General features: G+C 52.2%; 2 protein-coding genes across 3 annotated transcripts; both read right to left on the reverse strand.

The window, feature by feature from the left end:
- Positions 1–188: 188 nt before the first annotated feature.
- HMGCL (3-hydroxy-3-methylglutaryl-CoA lyase) lies at positions 189–5,469 on the reverse strand. Of its 2 annotated transcripts, none has more exons than XM_065857410.2 (9): positions 5,300–5,469; positions 4,902–4,988; positions 3,959–4,066; positions 3,455–3,550; positions 2,842–2,990; positions 2,419–2,482; positions 1,881–2,069; positions 1,622–1,747; positions 189–1,196 (listed from the first exon to the last, which is right to left on the reverse strand). In XM_065857410.2, the coding sequence occupies exons 1-9, from the start codon at positions 5,348–5,350 to the stop codon at positions 1,095–1,097; spliced, it is 972 nt and encodes a 323-aa protein (XP_065713482.1). In that variant the 5' UTR covers positions 5,351–5,469; the 3' UTR covers positions 189–1,094. The 2 variants fall into 2 exon arrangements, with proteins under 2 accessions (XP_065713482.1, XP_065713481.1); XM_065857409.2 differs by lacking the exon at positions 5,300–5,469 and adding an exon at positions 5,062–5,201.
- Positions 5,470–5,951: 482 nt separating this feature from the next.
- On the reverse strand, positions 5,952–11,020 carry FUCA1 (alpha-L-fucosidase 1). Its single transcript, XM_065857352.2, has 8 exons — positions 10,599–11,020; positions 9,782–9,916; positions 9,453–9,590; positions 8,769–8,874; positions 8,132–8,332; positions 7,733–7,923; positions 6,834–6,933; positions 5,952–6,194 (listed from the first exon to the last, which is right to left on the reverse strand). Exons 1-8 carry the CDS (start codon positions 10,982–10,984, stop codon positions 6,054–6,056), a joined length of 1,398 nt encoding a protein of 465 aa, XP_065713424.2. The 5' UTR covers positions 10,985–11,020; the 3' UTR covers positions 5,952–6,053.
- Between the last annotated feature and the right edge of the window lie 101 nt (positions 11,021–11,121).

Genomic DNA, 11,121 nt, shown 5'->3' on the forward strand with positions numbered 1-11,121 from the left:
ACGCCCCCTAGGCGGGGCGCAGCGTGGAAGGGCGGCTACCATTGGCGGGCAGTGTGAAGGGGCGTGGCCAAACCCCAGTGCACGCAGAGCGGGGCTTGCGCCAGGCGTTCCGCAGCGCCCCCTGGCGGCGGGAGGAGCCCACCGAGCCCCGGGCTCAAACCCACCGATAGATTCACCGATTCCAGCTCTTTCAGTGTTACTGTTTATTTAATTGTTACAGCGTATTTAAGTGATGCGGAGACACCCAGTCCACTGACAGAGGTGCGGCACAGGGCTACAGACCCACCTCAGAGAAGATGGTGTATTTGCACTTGTCTCCAGTCTCAGAAATAAACTTGTAAAATAAATTATTTTAAATAGAAGATTGGGGGAGACTCCCCTGGGACCTGTGTGCCCTGAGGAGTACGTGTGCGTACAGAGTAAGCGTGTTTCACACCGTTTGCCCTCAGGGGATGGGCCACAGCCCACAAGGATGCAGCAGTTCCACGTTGAGGCACTTGGAAGGAAACCAGCAGCAAAAGCTCTTTCACTGGCTTAGTTAACCCAAATTTCTAGTAGTTTAGAATATTAAATAATGTGCTTATTACTCCTAGTAGTTAGAAGTATCTTACAACAGATACAGTCTTTATTACAACCCCTAAATGCTAAGACAGAAGGTCCAAGGCGATGCTTTAATCACCAAGAGGAACGTTTTGCTTTCAGTCTTAACATCTAGAGCGAGGAGAGAGAGGGGAGAAGGGTCAGGCCTGACCTGGAGAAGTGCTCTAACTGGAAAAGCTGTGGTTTATCCTCTGCTGGTAGTTTATCACAAGCAGCTCCTAAGGGAGAAGTTCCGGGACGTGGTCCTGAGCTGGTGCCGAATGGTGAGCGGGGCAGCTGTCCCTTCTCAGCACGTCGCATCCTCCCCTCTCCAAGGCAAATGGCTAACGGCCTCAAGGTTGAACACAATCTTCTCATTTTTTTCATTTCTTCATAGATTCTAGTGGATTACACATTTTGCCTCAAGCACGGGAAGGCGCGCTGAGGGTCAGAACGGAATGGCCAACACCGAAACCTGACTTGCTTTTTGGTCCAAGGAGAAACTCGGTTCAGTATCACAGTCTGCACGACGCCTGCGACACTTTGGAATTGGTGCGTCTGTTGAGAGCGTTGCAAATGAACGTGCCCGTGTCCATCAGCTTCTGCAGGTCCACACCCTTCATGGGACAAAAGATAGGACATGCCTTGGTACCGGTTCTACCACTTAAAGCTGCCCAGTAACGACTGGTGTCACTGCGAGAGGTTAGCAGTGGCGAGGGAGCCTGAGGGTTGAATTATAGAATTATTTTGGTTGGAAGAGACCTGGAGGTCATGGAGTCCAACCGGTACTTTAACGTGGTGCTGAGCGCCCACTGCTCACTAATGCGACTCTGAGAGTGAGGGTCAAATTGCAGGAGAGGACAAAATGCTCCTGGTGTCGTGGTGAGACCAGACAGCCTGGCTGAGCCGCACAGCAGCACCAGAGTGACCCTGCAGCTGCAATCGCCACGTTTGGGCTCCCTGGGATGAGTTTTGAATCCCCACTGAAGCCCAAACAGCGCGAGAGGCTCGGCTCCTGCAGTCAAGAGCTGCTCGCGCTCACCGTGTGGATGCCCAGGCCGTTCAGCATGTACACCAAGTCCTCCGTAGCGACGTTTCCAGAAGCTCCCTGGGCGTAGGGGCAGCCCCCAAGGCCAGCGACGGACGCATCCACCACGCTCACACCCATCTGCAAACAACACTGCTCTCAGTAAACTCCCCTTAAAGCACAAACCACGGTCCTGCTCCTCAAATCTACGGTTCACAAGCAAGGACAGAAGAAACTCGAGGAAGGGTGAGACGCTGCAATGCGAGAATCTCACCTGAAGCGCTACCAAGATGTTGGCAAGAGCCTGTCCATAGGTGTCGTGACAGTGAACAGCAAGAGCCCCAACCGGCACCTCTTTCATCACCGCTGTCAGCATCTCCCTCATGCTCCCCGGGGTCCCAATGCCGATGGTGTCCCCGAGGGAAATCTCGTAGCACCCCATCGAGTACATCTTCTTCGAGACCTGTCCAAAAGCCAAGAGGCTTTTAATGGAAAGGCAGCTTTGCTATTCCCTTCCCCAGAGATGGAGCCAGAAGAATCAGAGCTTGCTTCCCTGGAACACAACAGCAGCAGGAAAAACTGCCCGGAGACTCTGTTCTGGGATCAAACATCTCCAGGTCCCCACACCTTCCTGAATTCCCTCACCCATTTCAGCTACATCCAGGCCTCCCTTCCTGTGGAGGCAACTGTGACCTCCCCCAGTGCTCAGCTAAATGGTTGACACATCCTCCAACCCTCACTGCACAACTCACAGCCACAACAGGCAGCCAAAAACCTCCCCAAGAGCCTGGTTGTATTTAGGATGAACTCACCTCTGCAACTTTAGCTGCAGAAATCTTCCCCTCATAGGGACATCCAAGGACACAGGAAACGTATCTATGGTTAAAAAAAAATACACACTTTTAGCTAGAGAACTGACACGACGCTTTACTGGCCAGATTAGTCAGGACTTGTGCAGTATTTCTTGGAAGAATTAATTTCACATTCTAAAAATCAGCCCAGCAGAGAAAGCTTACACGATTAACCATGCAACAACTACTTCCATGGACATGAAAAATTAGTGCGGTGGTGTTTCCAAACGAATGGTTCCCAGTGCACCAAGCTCATGTCTGCTCACAGCAGAGAGACACCCCCAAAAAGGGGTAAAGTCTAAAAGAAACCCCACTCCCCAGAGCTGCACAGGATGGAATCCAAAGGGACTGATCAACGCTCCGCTCGCAGCAGGAGCTCCCTACCCCCGCACAGGAACGCTGGCTGCTCTCGCTGCCGTCATCACTTCACTGAACCGCTCCAGACTCTCCTCTATGGAGCAGTTGATGTTCTTCTTGGTGAAGAGCTCGGATGCTGCTCCAAAGATCGACACTTCTTTGGCCCCCGCTGCCACCTGCCAAGATGAAGCCTAAATTAAAGCAACCCGACTTCCCTTACAAGGGAAATGACAAGCAAAACCATGACTACAGTCCTCTCATTTTATAAAAGACAGCTTTTCCTCAGTTCTTTCCCGAATAGCCCAATCCTTTCCTCAGCTCGTTCTACAGCAAAAACACGATGACACATCCAAGTTTGTCATCAAAGGAAGCGTAAAGTTGCAGACGCAGCAGTAAAGCTACATCCACTGGATGTCGTTGGGAGGGCTACAGGAAACGCAGATAAGATTGAAAGAATCACCGTCAATTAAAACACATTACTTTTCTTTCTATTTCTATAAACAACAGGTTTCTATCCCCCCAGAACAACGATCCCTTGTAAAGGAACAAGCTGAGCCTGCTGCCTGCCAGAATGAAAGATGCATTTCCCACCCTTAACCGCAGTTGAAACGTTCATGAAGCACCAAGGACACTCTCTTACCGCCGCCTGAAATCCTTTCAGATTGGGGGTCAGCACAGGATAACTGACACCAGGTAATTTATTAATCCCTTGCATGACTTCAGTGTGGTCAGCCATCTGCAAAGCAAACAAGGAAAGGTTTCTCAGGGTGACGACGTCCGCTTCTGTAAACTGTAAAATCGTTTTTGAGATTTGTTTTTAAGAACTGGGACGGCAGAATTTAGCAAGAAGAGAAAGGGGCCTCTGGAGGGCAAAGGGCGACGCGCTCTGTGAAGAATCAGGGTTCAGCCACCAACCGAGCTGGCACCAGCACCTGCACAACCGGCTGTTTGTTTGCCTTCCAGCTGCGTGTTTGCTCCTTCCCAGGGTGCAAAGGGAAGCTCTGTGATATTGCAAGCTCCTGTTTGACTTCGCTGCTTCTTGCCCAGTTACAAGCCACAGTAACAAGAGTTTTGGAGCAGAGAGATTCTTTTCATTGCATCACTATTTTTAACATACAATTGTAAATCCCATTTGGATACTGACCTGAGGAACCCACTTGGGGGAAACAAAGCTGGTGGCCTCTATAACCTGCAGCCCCGTCTCTGACAGCATATTGATTAAATTGATTTTCACCGGTGTTGGTACAACATTCTAGGAAGAAGAAAAATAAGCACATTATTTCCACAATAAACTTTTCCCCCATTGACAAAACTCCTCATCTTTCAACATCAAACCAAAGTGTTTTTTTAAAAATGCCCCTGCCTCTGGGGCACAACAGCACGTTATGGGTATTTAGTCAGAGCCCCCTGCCGTGAGGAGCCCAGAATCACACAGAATGTCAGGGGTTGAAGGGCCCTGGAAAGCTCATCCAGTGCAATCCCCCATGGAGCAGGAACACCCAGCTGAGGTTCCACAGGAAGGGGTCCAGGCGGGTTTGAATGTCTGCAGAGAAGGAGACTCCACAACCTCCCTGGGCAGCCTGGGCCAGGCTCTGCCACCCTCATCCCCAACAAGTTTCTTCTCAAATTTAAGCAGAACCTCCTGTGTTCCAGTTTGCACCCATTGCCCCTTGTCCTGTCACTGGTTGTCACCCAGAAGAGCCTGGCTCCATCCTCCTGACACTGCCCCTTTCCATATTGATCCCCAGGAATGAGTCCCCCCTCAGTCTCCTCTTCTCCAGCTCCAGAGCCCCAGCTCCCTCAGCCTTTCCTCACACGGGAGATGCTCCACTCCCTTCAGCATCTTGGTGGCTGCGCTGGACTCTCTCCAGCAGTTCCCTGTCCTTCTGGAGCTGAGGGGCCACAACTGGACACAAGATTCCAGGTGTGGTCTCCCCAGGGCAGAGCAGAGGGGCAGGAGAACCTCTCTGACCTACTGACCACCCCCTTCTAATTCACCCCAGGTACCATTGGCCTTCCTGGCCACAAGGGCCCAGTGCTGGCTCATGGTCACCCTGCTGTCCCCAGGACCCCCAGGCCGATCGTACCTTCTCGTTCTGGAGCCCGTCCCGCGGCCCCACCTCCACCACCTTCACCCGCTTCGGGAGCGCTCCGGCCGCCGCCGCGCCGCTCACCTGGGGGCAGAGGGACACAGGACAGCGTCAGCGCGGCCCCGGCGCTTCGCTTCTCCCCCCCGGCCCCGCTCACCGGCCGCAGCGACACCGCCCAGCGCGGGAGCAGCTGCCGCGCCGCCGCCATCTCTGCTCACGTGATCGCGCCCACCGCCACACGTGACCAAAGCTGGGGCGTGGCTTCGCGGCCACATGACCGCCGCCCTGCTGGGACCGCGGTTCGAGACCGCGGAGCTGCCGCTGCCCCCTCCGTCCGTTCGGTCCCCTCCGTCATTCCAGTCCCCTCGAGAGGACGAGAGACCCCCAGCCCGTACCTGTCCCCGCGGGCCGTCCCGCGGCAGTGCTGCTGTGGCACACTGTGGCATCTTTCCCTTCCAGACCAGCGACTGTGCGGTCCCTCCGTAGCTGCTCGCTTATAGGATGGGCTTTTCAGCCGGTTGGTGCTGCTAAATAAACACGGCGTGTTTGTTTTGGACGGGCCTCCCGCACCAGAGGTTACCGGCATGATGGGGTTGGCAGGTGAAAAGGCCATCGCTCTGTTGCCCTGTTTTTTGGCCCTTCTGCATTGGTAACAGCGTCATCGCCGGGGCCGGGGTGATGCTCCACTCGGTGCCAGTTCTCTGAAGTCCACACAGGTTCATCAGTACAGATTGTTATTTGTGAATTGGGTAACGGCTTCTGTAACGCTCAGCACGTGCACCAGCCCCGGGAATTCATTTGCACTAAAGTCTCAAGTGTTCTGGCAACTTTTGCTTGTACCGCACTGTAGAGAGACAACACCAAGCCTGCGTGCATCACCGTGGGGCCCTCACAACAGCTGCGCTGCAGGAACACACGGTTATGAGGAGTTTTGTCATTTAAACCACAAAGGACATTCGCAATCTCCCACTGCTGAGCGGAGAGGTTGGTCCTCTCCTGCCAAACCAGTTGCCCTCATGCCAAAATCACAAATGGCATTAGGAAAAATTATCTTAAGAGAAAATCAATTTATTCAACGATAAATGAAAAATCCTCTCAGACTTGATCAAAAGAAAGGTGGGGGAGATTCGTGCTTCCATCCAGCAGCTGTCACTTCACCCCCTCAAGCCTGACAGCCCAGCCAGACTGAGGGGGCAGAGGAGACGGCAGCAGGTGGGGCAGCGTGATGAGCAGCCCTGTACCTGGGGCCTTCTGCCACGTCAGAGTCCCCGCAAACCCCAACATCGTCACCTGCAGAGGGGAACAGGGGAAACGCTCAGTCCCAGCTCACACAGCTTCCTCCCATTTTAAACAATCATCCTTCCAGCCTCTGCAGAGCATCTCCCAAAGCAGTCCTGCACATTTCCACCCATCAGTCACAGTGCACAAAGGTAACGCCAAAAGGGTATTTTTTGTTTTGTGTGCGTTTTTGTTTGTGTGGATCTTTCTCCTTTTTTACGGAGAAGGCTTTACCTCTGTTTGTTCAGAGCAAAGGGCACTTCAGCATGTGCGTCACTTACAATTGCACCGGCAATTTGAATTTGAGGCGCAATACCAGTGAGCCCTTCTACACATGAGGTTTGTTATTTACTTCACCTCCCTGTGCCAACAGGATCAAAAGGCTCTGGGGTGAAGTGTCTCTGCCTGTTCTACCACAGACTATGAGCCTGGGCTGGCAACGTCGTGTGTTAACAATGAGCAAAAGCCTGGAGAATACCCTGGGATGCTGCAGGGATGTGGGGAGAGGCCAGAGCACCCAGAACAAGAAGTATGGGATGATGACTTCCCCTCTCTCCCCAGTTTCCAAACCACGTCAGGTTGTCCCCTCCCAGCCCACGTGTGCCCAAAGTGGGCGCTTGGAGCGCGTTATCTATTCTTCAAGTCCCTTACTTGTGTGGCTGGGGATGGAGTGGGCGAGGACAGCTGCAGAATATTGTCCCGAGGCCAGAGCAGGAAGATGGCGTAGACAACCGGTCCCTTCGCCGTGTACCTACGAGGTCAAGTAAGAGTTCAGCGAGGTGAAGAGCCCCGTCAGAGAGAGAACCAGATGAGCTTGACCTTTCCAGACAGCACGAGAACACCGGCTTGTCTGCGTTCACCGCACAGGGGTCACCTACTTCCCCCTCTTTCCAAAACCTGTCACTTTGGACCCACCATTGAGCCAGTCAGCACTGGCTGATGAAACTCAAACAAAGTCCGTGATCGCTTCCTAAAATCAAATGTCATTTGCCTCAGACCGTGGTCAACGGAGCTGATACGCCACCTTATCCCGATTGTTGCTCTGCATTTCTAGACTGAACACACTTGAGGAAAAGAAATAACTCTTTTGTAGCAAGTTCTGGCTCTTGACTCACTATGCCCGTCTCAGTATAAATCTAACAGTTGGGTAACAGTGATTAGTACTAGTACATAACAGCTTAAAACCAAATATTGCTTCATTTACAAACTGCACGTGTTTAGATGAACTACATTTGTGCAATTCCAACTAGCCAGGATTGTGACTTACAGAGTCTTGGCAGCAGCGGCATGAAAACTTTTTTAAAAGAAGAGTTGGTTTTGTCCAAATCAGGCGAGATGGGTGAAGTGCTGATTTTTATGCTCTTCTTTCCATCAAGCTATTCCTTAGATAACCCCCTGGGGCAGTAACTGAGCACTCCAGTGGTAGGATATTACCTAAACACCATCTGCACCTGATGACAACACTTCAGAATGCAGCCAATTTGAGAATACCTAAGGAAGAAATGTCAGCTCTGGCAGCGCCAGATGGTTCTGAGGAACCGAGTCCTTACCAGACGGTGACTGTGCTGTTCTCTGTCTGTACTCTCCAGGGCTTCGATTCATAAATCGCTTCCCCGTTCGTCTCCAGCCACCTCCCAAGGGCCAGAAGTCTCTCTTGGAAGATGGGAACGATCACCCCTTCTTTTGTAGGTCCCACATTCAGAAGGTAGTTGCCTCCAAAACTCACAGTCTGCACCAGCTCCTGCGACAGACAAGGTAACAAATCACATTATCTTCTCTTCTGATAACAAAGGAACCTGAGGAGGGTTTTGTCCTCAGCAACTGCTCCTTGATCTCCAGCATGATTGTACAAAACACCTGACAACTCTTTCCACAAGCAGGAGGATGATGGAAACCTCTAATTCTCAGCAGCTCCCCCACAGCTGTTATTTTGACCTCACATTTCTTACCTCGATGATACTCATTTCATCCATTAACTCCGCAATGTTCATGTTGCTCCGATAGCCCCAGGAGAGCTTGTCAATGGAGGAGCACATCTCCCACTTGTGAGCAGGCAGCGTCCCCGGCTGGTATTTGTCTGCACAATTGTAGAAGCCTCCATGATGGCAAGAGCAGTTATTACACCAACGATCATTAACAACCACAGTGTCCTCAAAGAAGAAACAAAGCTCAGTAAAAATAATGTTTTGTCTTGGACTTTTTAGTTTGTATTCATCCCTCCTAAGTTCACAAAGGCATCTAAGTTAGGAGGTAAGTACCTAAAACCCCTTGTGTAATCAACGGAAAGTGAGAGGATCCTCCAGAGAAGGCTGAATCCCTGTCTGGAGAGCTTCTCTCTGTTCACCCAGAGAGAAGTCGATGCAACAAAGTTCCTGTCTCTGAGCCTCCCACCTGTGTGCTGTGGAGGACACCAGAGTCTTCTCACAGGAGCACAGCGTGAGCTTCTTATTGTTTTGTGAAAGAGTAGAAGCACATTTGGCATCTGTCAAGCATGTTTCTGATCTGGTCACGTTCACCTCTCACTGCTGCTAGACCTTCCGCACCCGTGAAACGCCAGTGGCCGTGAGGGACAGCTGAAAGCGATACCTTGACGGGACTATCGTTATAAAGCCAGGCAAGGAAAGAGGTAGAATTCCAGTACGACTCCGGAGCTTCCCAGTCTCCATCCGACCAAATCAAATCTGGTTTATATCTAACAGAGAGATGAACGTTATTTCAAAACGGCTTATTTTCTCCTACCAAAAAGGCAGCGCTGCGTTTCTTGCGTCTGGAGTCCAGCTTCACTTCCTGTTGCCTGATATTACCAGGAAGTTTACACTATCACCTTCTGCTTCAGACAAAGCTTTGAGGTTCTTGCAGCAGCAAACGAGGCGTTGATCATGGCTCAACAGAGCCATTCTCCCCAAAATCCAAGCCTTGTATTTTTGTCAACAAGGGGAAGCAAGGCAAGGATGGAAATTCAGACAAATTGCTCTTCCACACACTAAGCAGCTCGTTCTGCTTTCACAGCCACCCTGCACAAAGGCACTATTTAAGGGAATTGCTTCTGCGTGAAAAAATCATCTCTATCTTATTCTATGAGTTAGGCTGTCCACACGGCAAATGTGAACCCCTTTTCTAATTACCGCAAAACATTACTGATAAGTAAACAGATTTGCCTTTGCAAAAATTAACATTTGTCACCTCTCTTTTCTGCAGCCACTTTGCATCTTTCTATACAGTATTGAAATCAGGAAATGTTTTTGATTCCTAACTGGTTGCAGCTCTTACTTTAAGACCAGATCATAAAGTTCTGGCATTGTCTTCTTCACAACGAAGTCCTGGGTCTTGAAACCACTTGCCTTGTCAGCTAGATAGAGTGGATTAAACCACTCTAACAGAGAGTGATACAGTCCGTAGCGTATGTTGCTGAGGGACAGAAAACACAGAGGAAAGAGTTAGGATGGCTGCAGGGATTAAGATCTAGTGGCAGATTAGATCATTTCACAGAAGATTTCATGACTTTGCAAGCACTACTTTTTTTTTCATATTAAACTCATGTTTTTCTGCTGTTTGTCAAGAACAGAGCGGAACGGAACAGCACGGTTTGGCAGCCATACCTCTCCCTGAGGGCTTGTCCCAGCTCCCCTACGAGATCTCGATGGGGTCCCGTATCCATAGAATTCCAGTTCCAGGACACGGGCGACCCCCAGTTGGTGAAGCCTTCGTGATGCTTTGTGGTCAGCACCACGTACCTGAGGGGAAAAAACATACTCGATCAGGATGGCAAAGGAACCACCTCAGATATTCCCCAGCCTCAATGGCAAGGGACTGAAAAACCATGTTCTGAGAAGGCCTCCTTTCATCACCCTTGAAATTTAGAAGCAACTACAAGAATAATAAAGGTTTCTAATGGATTTTAATGCTGGAAAAGAATGAACCAACGAGACTCGTCATCTCCTCAGCACCCTGGGCGTGACCCCTCAGGGATCTCCAGCATCACCCAGGAACCCCCAGTCCCTCCGGGATCCCCAGACTCACAGAATCCCAGGATGTGAGGGGTTGGAAGGGACCTGGAAAGCTCATCCAGTGCAATCCCCCCATGGAGCAGGAACACCCTTTCCATATTGATCCCCATGAATGAGTCACCCCTCAGTCTACTTGACTTGGCCTTTCCATCCCCTCAGGGACCCCAGGAACACCTCCCCCAACCCTCTCTGGGCCTTTCCATCCCCTCAGAGACCTCCAGATATGGCTCCCCCGTCCGCACAGTGACCATCCCCTCATAGATCCCCAGAAATGGCTCCACCATCTCCTCAGGGACCTCTGGGCATGGCAGTCATCCCCTCAGGGACCCACTGTCCTTTCGGGGACCCCCAGACCCACCCTCCATCCCCTCAGGGACCCCAACCACTGCGGCCAGTGCCCTGCGCTGACCTGGCACCAGCCCGCTGGAAGAGCTGGGCCCACTGGCGGGGCTGGAAATCGTGGGCGGTGAAGCGGGGCGCAAAGTCCGCGTAGGTGGTGCCGGGCGGGTACCGGCTCTGCACGAAGCGCTCGTAGTCGGCGCGGTGCTGGCCCTGCCAGTGCCACCAGAACCACTCGGAGCCCCAGGCCGGGACGGAGAACACCCCCCAGTGCACGAACACCCCCACCTTGGCCTGGTCGAACCAGGCGGGCAGCGGCCTCGCGTCCAGGCTGGCCCAGTCCGGGCTGTAGCGCAGCGCGGCCACCGCGGGCCCCAGCGAGGCCACCAGCCACACCAGCCCCACCAGACCGCCCGCCGCCATTTTGCCGCGTGACGTCAGCGCGGCCGCCGCCATGGCTACCGAGGCAACGCCGCCGCGTCGCCGCCATGGCTACCGAGGCACCAGCGAGGTGCCGCCATGGCTACCGAGGAGTCTGCGGTTCGAGGCCGCGCTGCGCCACTTTCATCCCTCCTTCTTTTCCTCCCTCCCTC

The sequence above is a fragment of the Patagioenas fasciata genome, chromosome 25 (genome assembly GCF_037038585.1).
Source record: "Patagioenas fasciata isolate bPatFas1 chromosome 25, bPatFas1.hap1, whole genome shotgun sequence".
NCBI classification, from domain to species: domain Eukaryota; kingdom Metazoa; phylum Chordata; class Aves; order Columbiformes; family Columbidae; genus Patagioenas; species Patagioenas fasciata.

Excerpts from the sequence above, each read along its gene's own strand:
- FUCA1 (XM_065857352.2), bottom strand. The coding sequence starts at position 10,984 with ATGGCGGCGGCCGCGCTGACGTCACGCGGCAAAATGGCGGCGGGCGGT. Across the intron at positions 9,917-10,598 it reads TTCCAGCGGGCTGGTGCCAG|GTACGTGGTGCTGACCACAA; the intron begins GTCAGCGCAGGG and ends TTTTCCCCTCAG. Across the intron at positions 6,934-7,732 it reads AACAGCACAGTCACCGTCTG|GTACACGGCGAAGGGACCGG; the intron begins GTAAGGACTCGG and ends TTGACCTCGTAG.
- HMGCL (XM_065857410.2), bottom strand. The coding sequence starts at position 5,350 with ATGCCACAGTGTGCCACAGCAGCACTGCCGCGGGACGGCCCGCGGGGA. Across the intron at positions 2,991-3,454 it reads TGAAAGGATTTCAGGCGGCG|GTGGCAGCGGGGGCCAAAGA; the intron begins GTAAGAGAGTGT and ends TCATCTTGGCAG. Across the intron at positions 2,483-2,841 it reads GCCAGCGTTCCTGTGCGGGG|ATACGTTTCCTGTGTCCTTG; the intron begins GTAGGGAGCTCC and ends TTTTAACCATAG.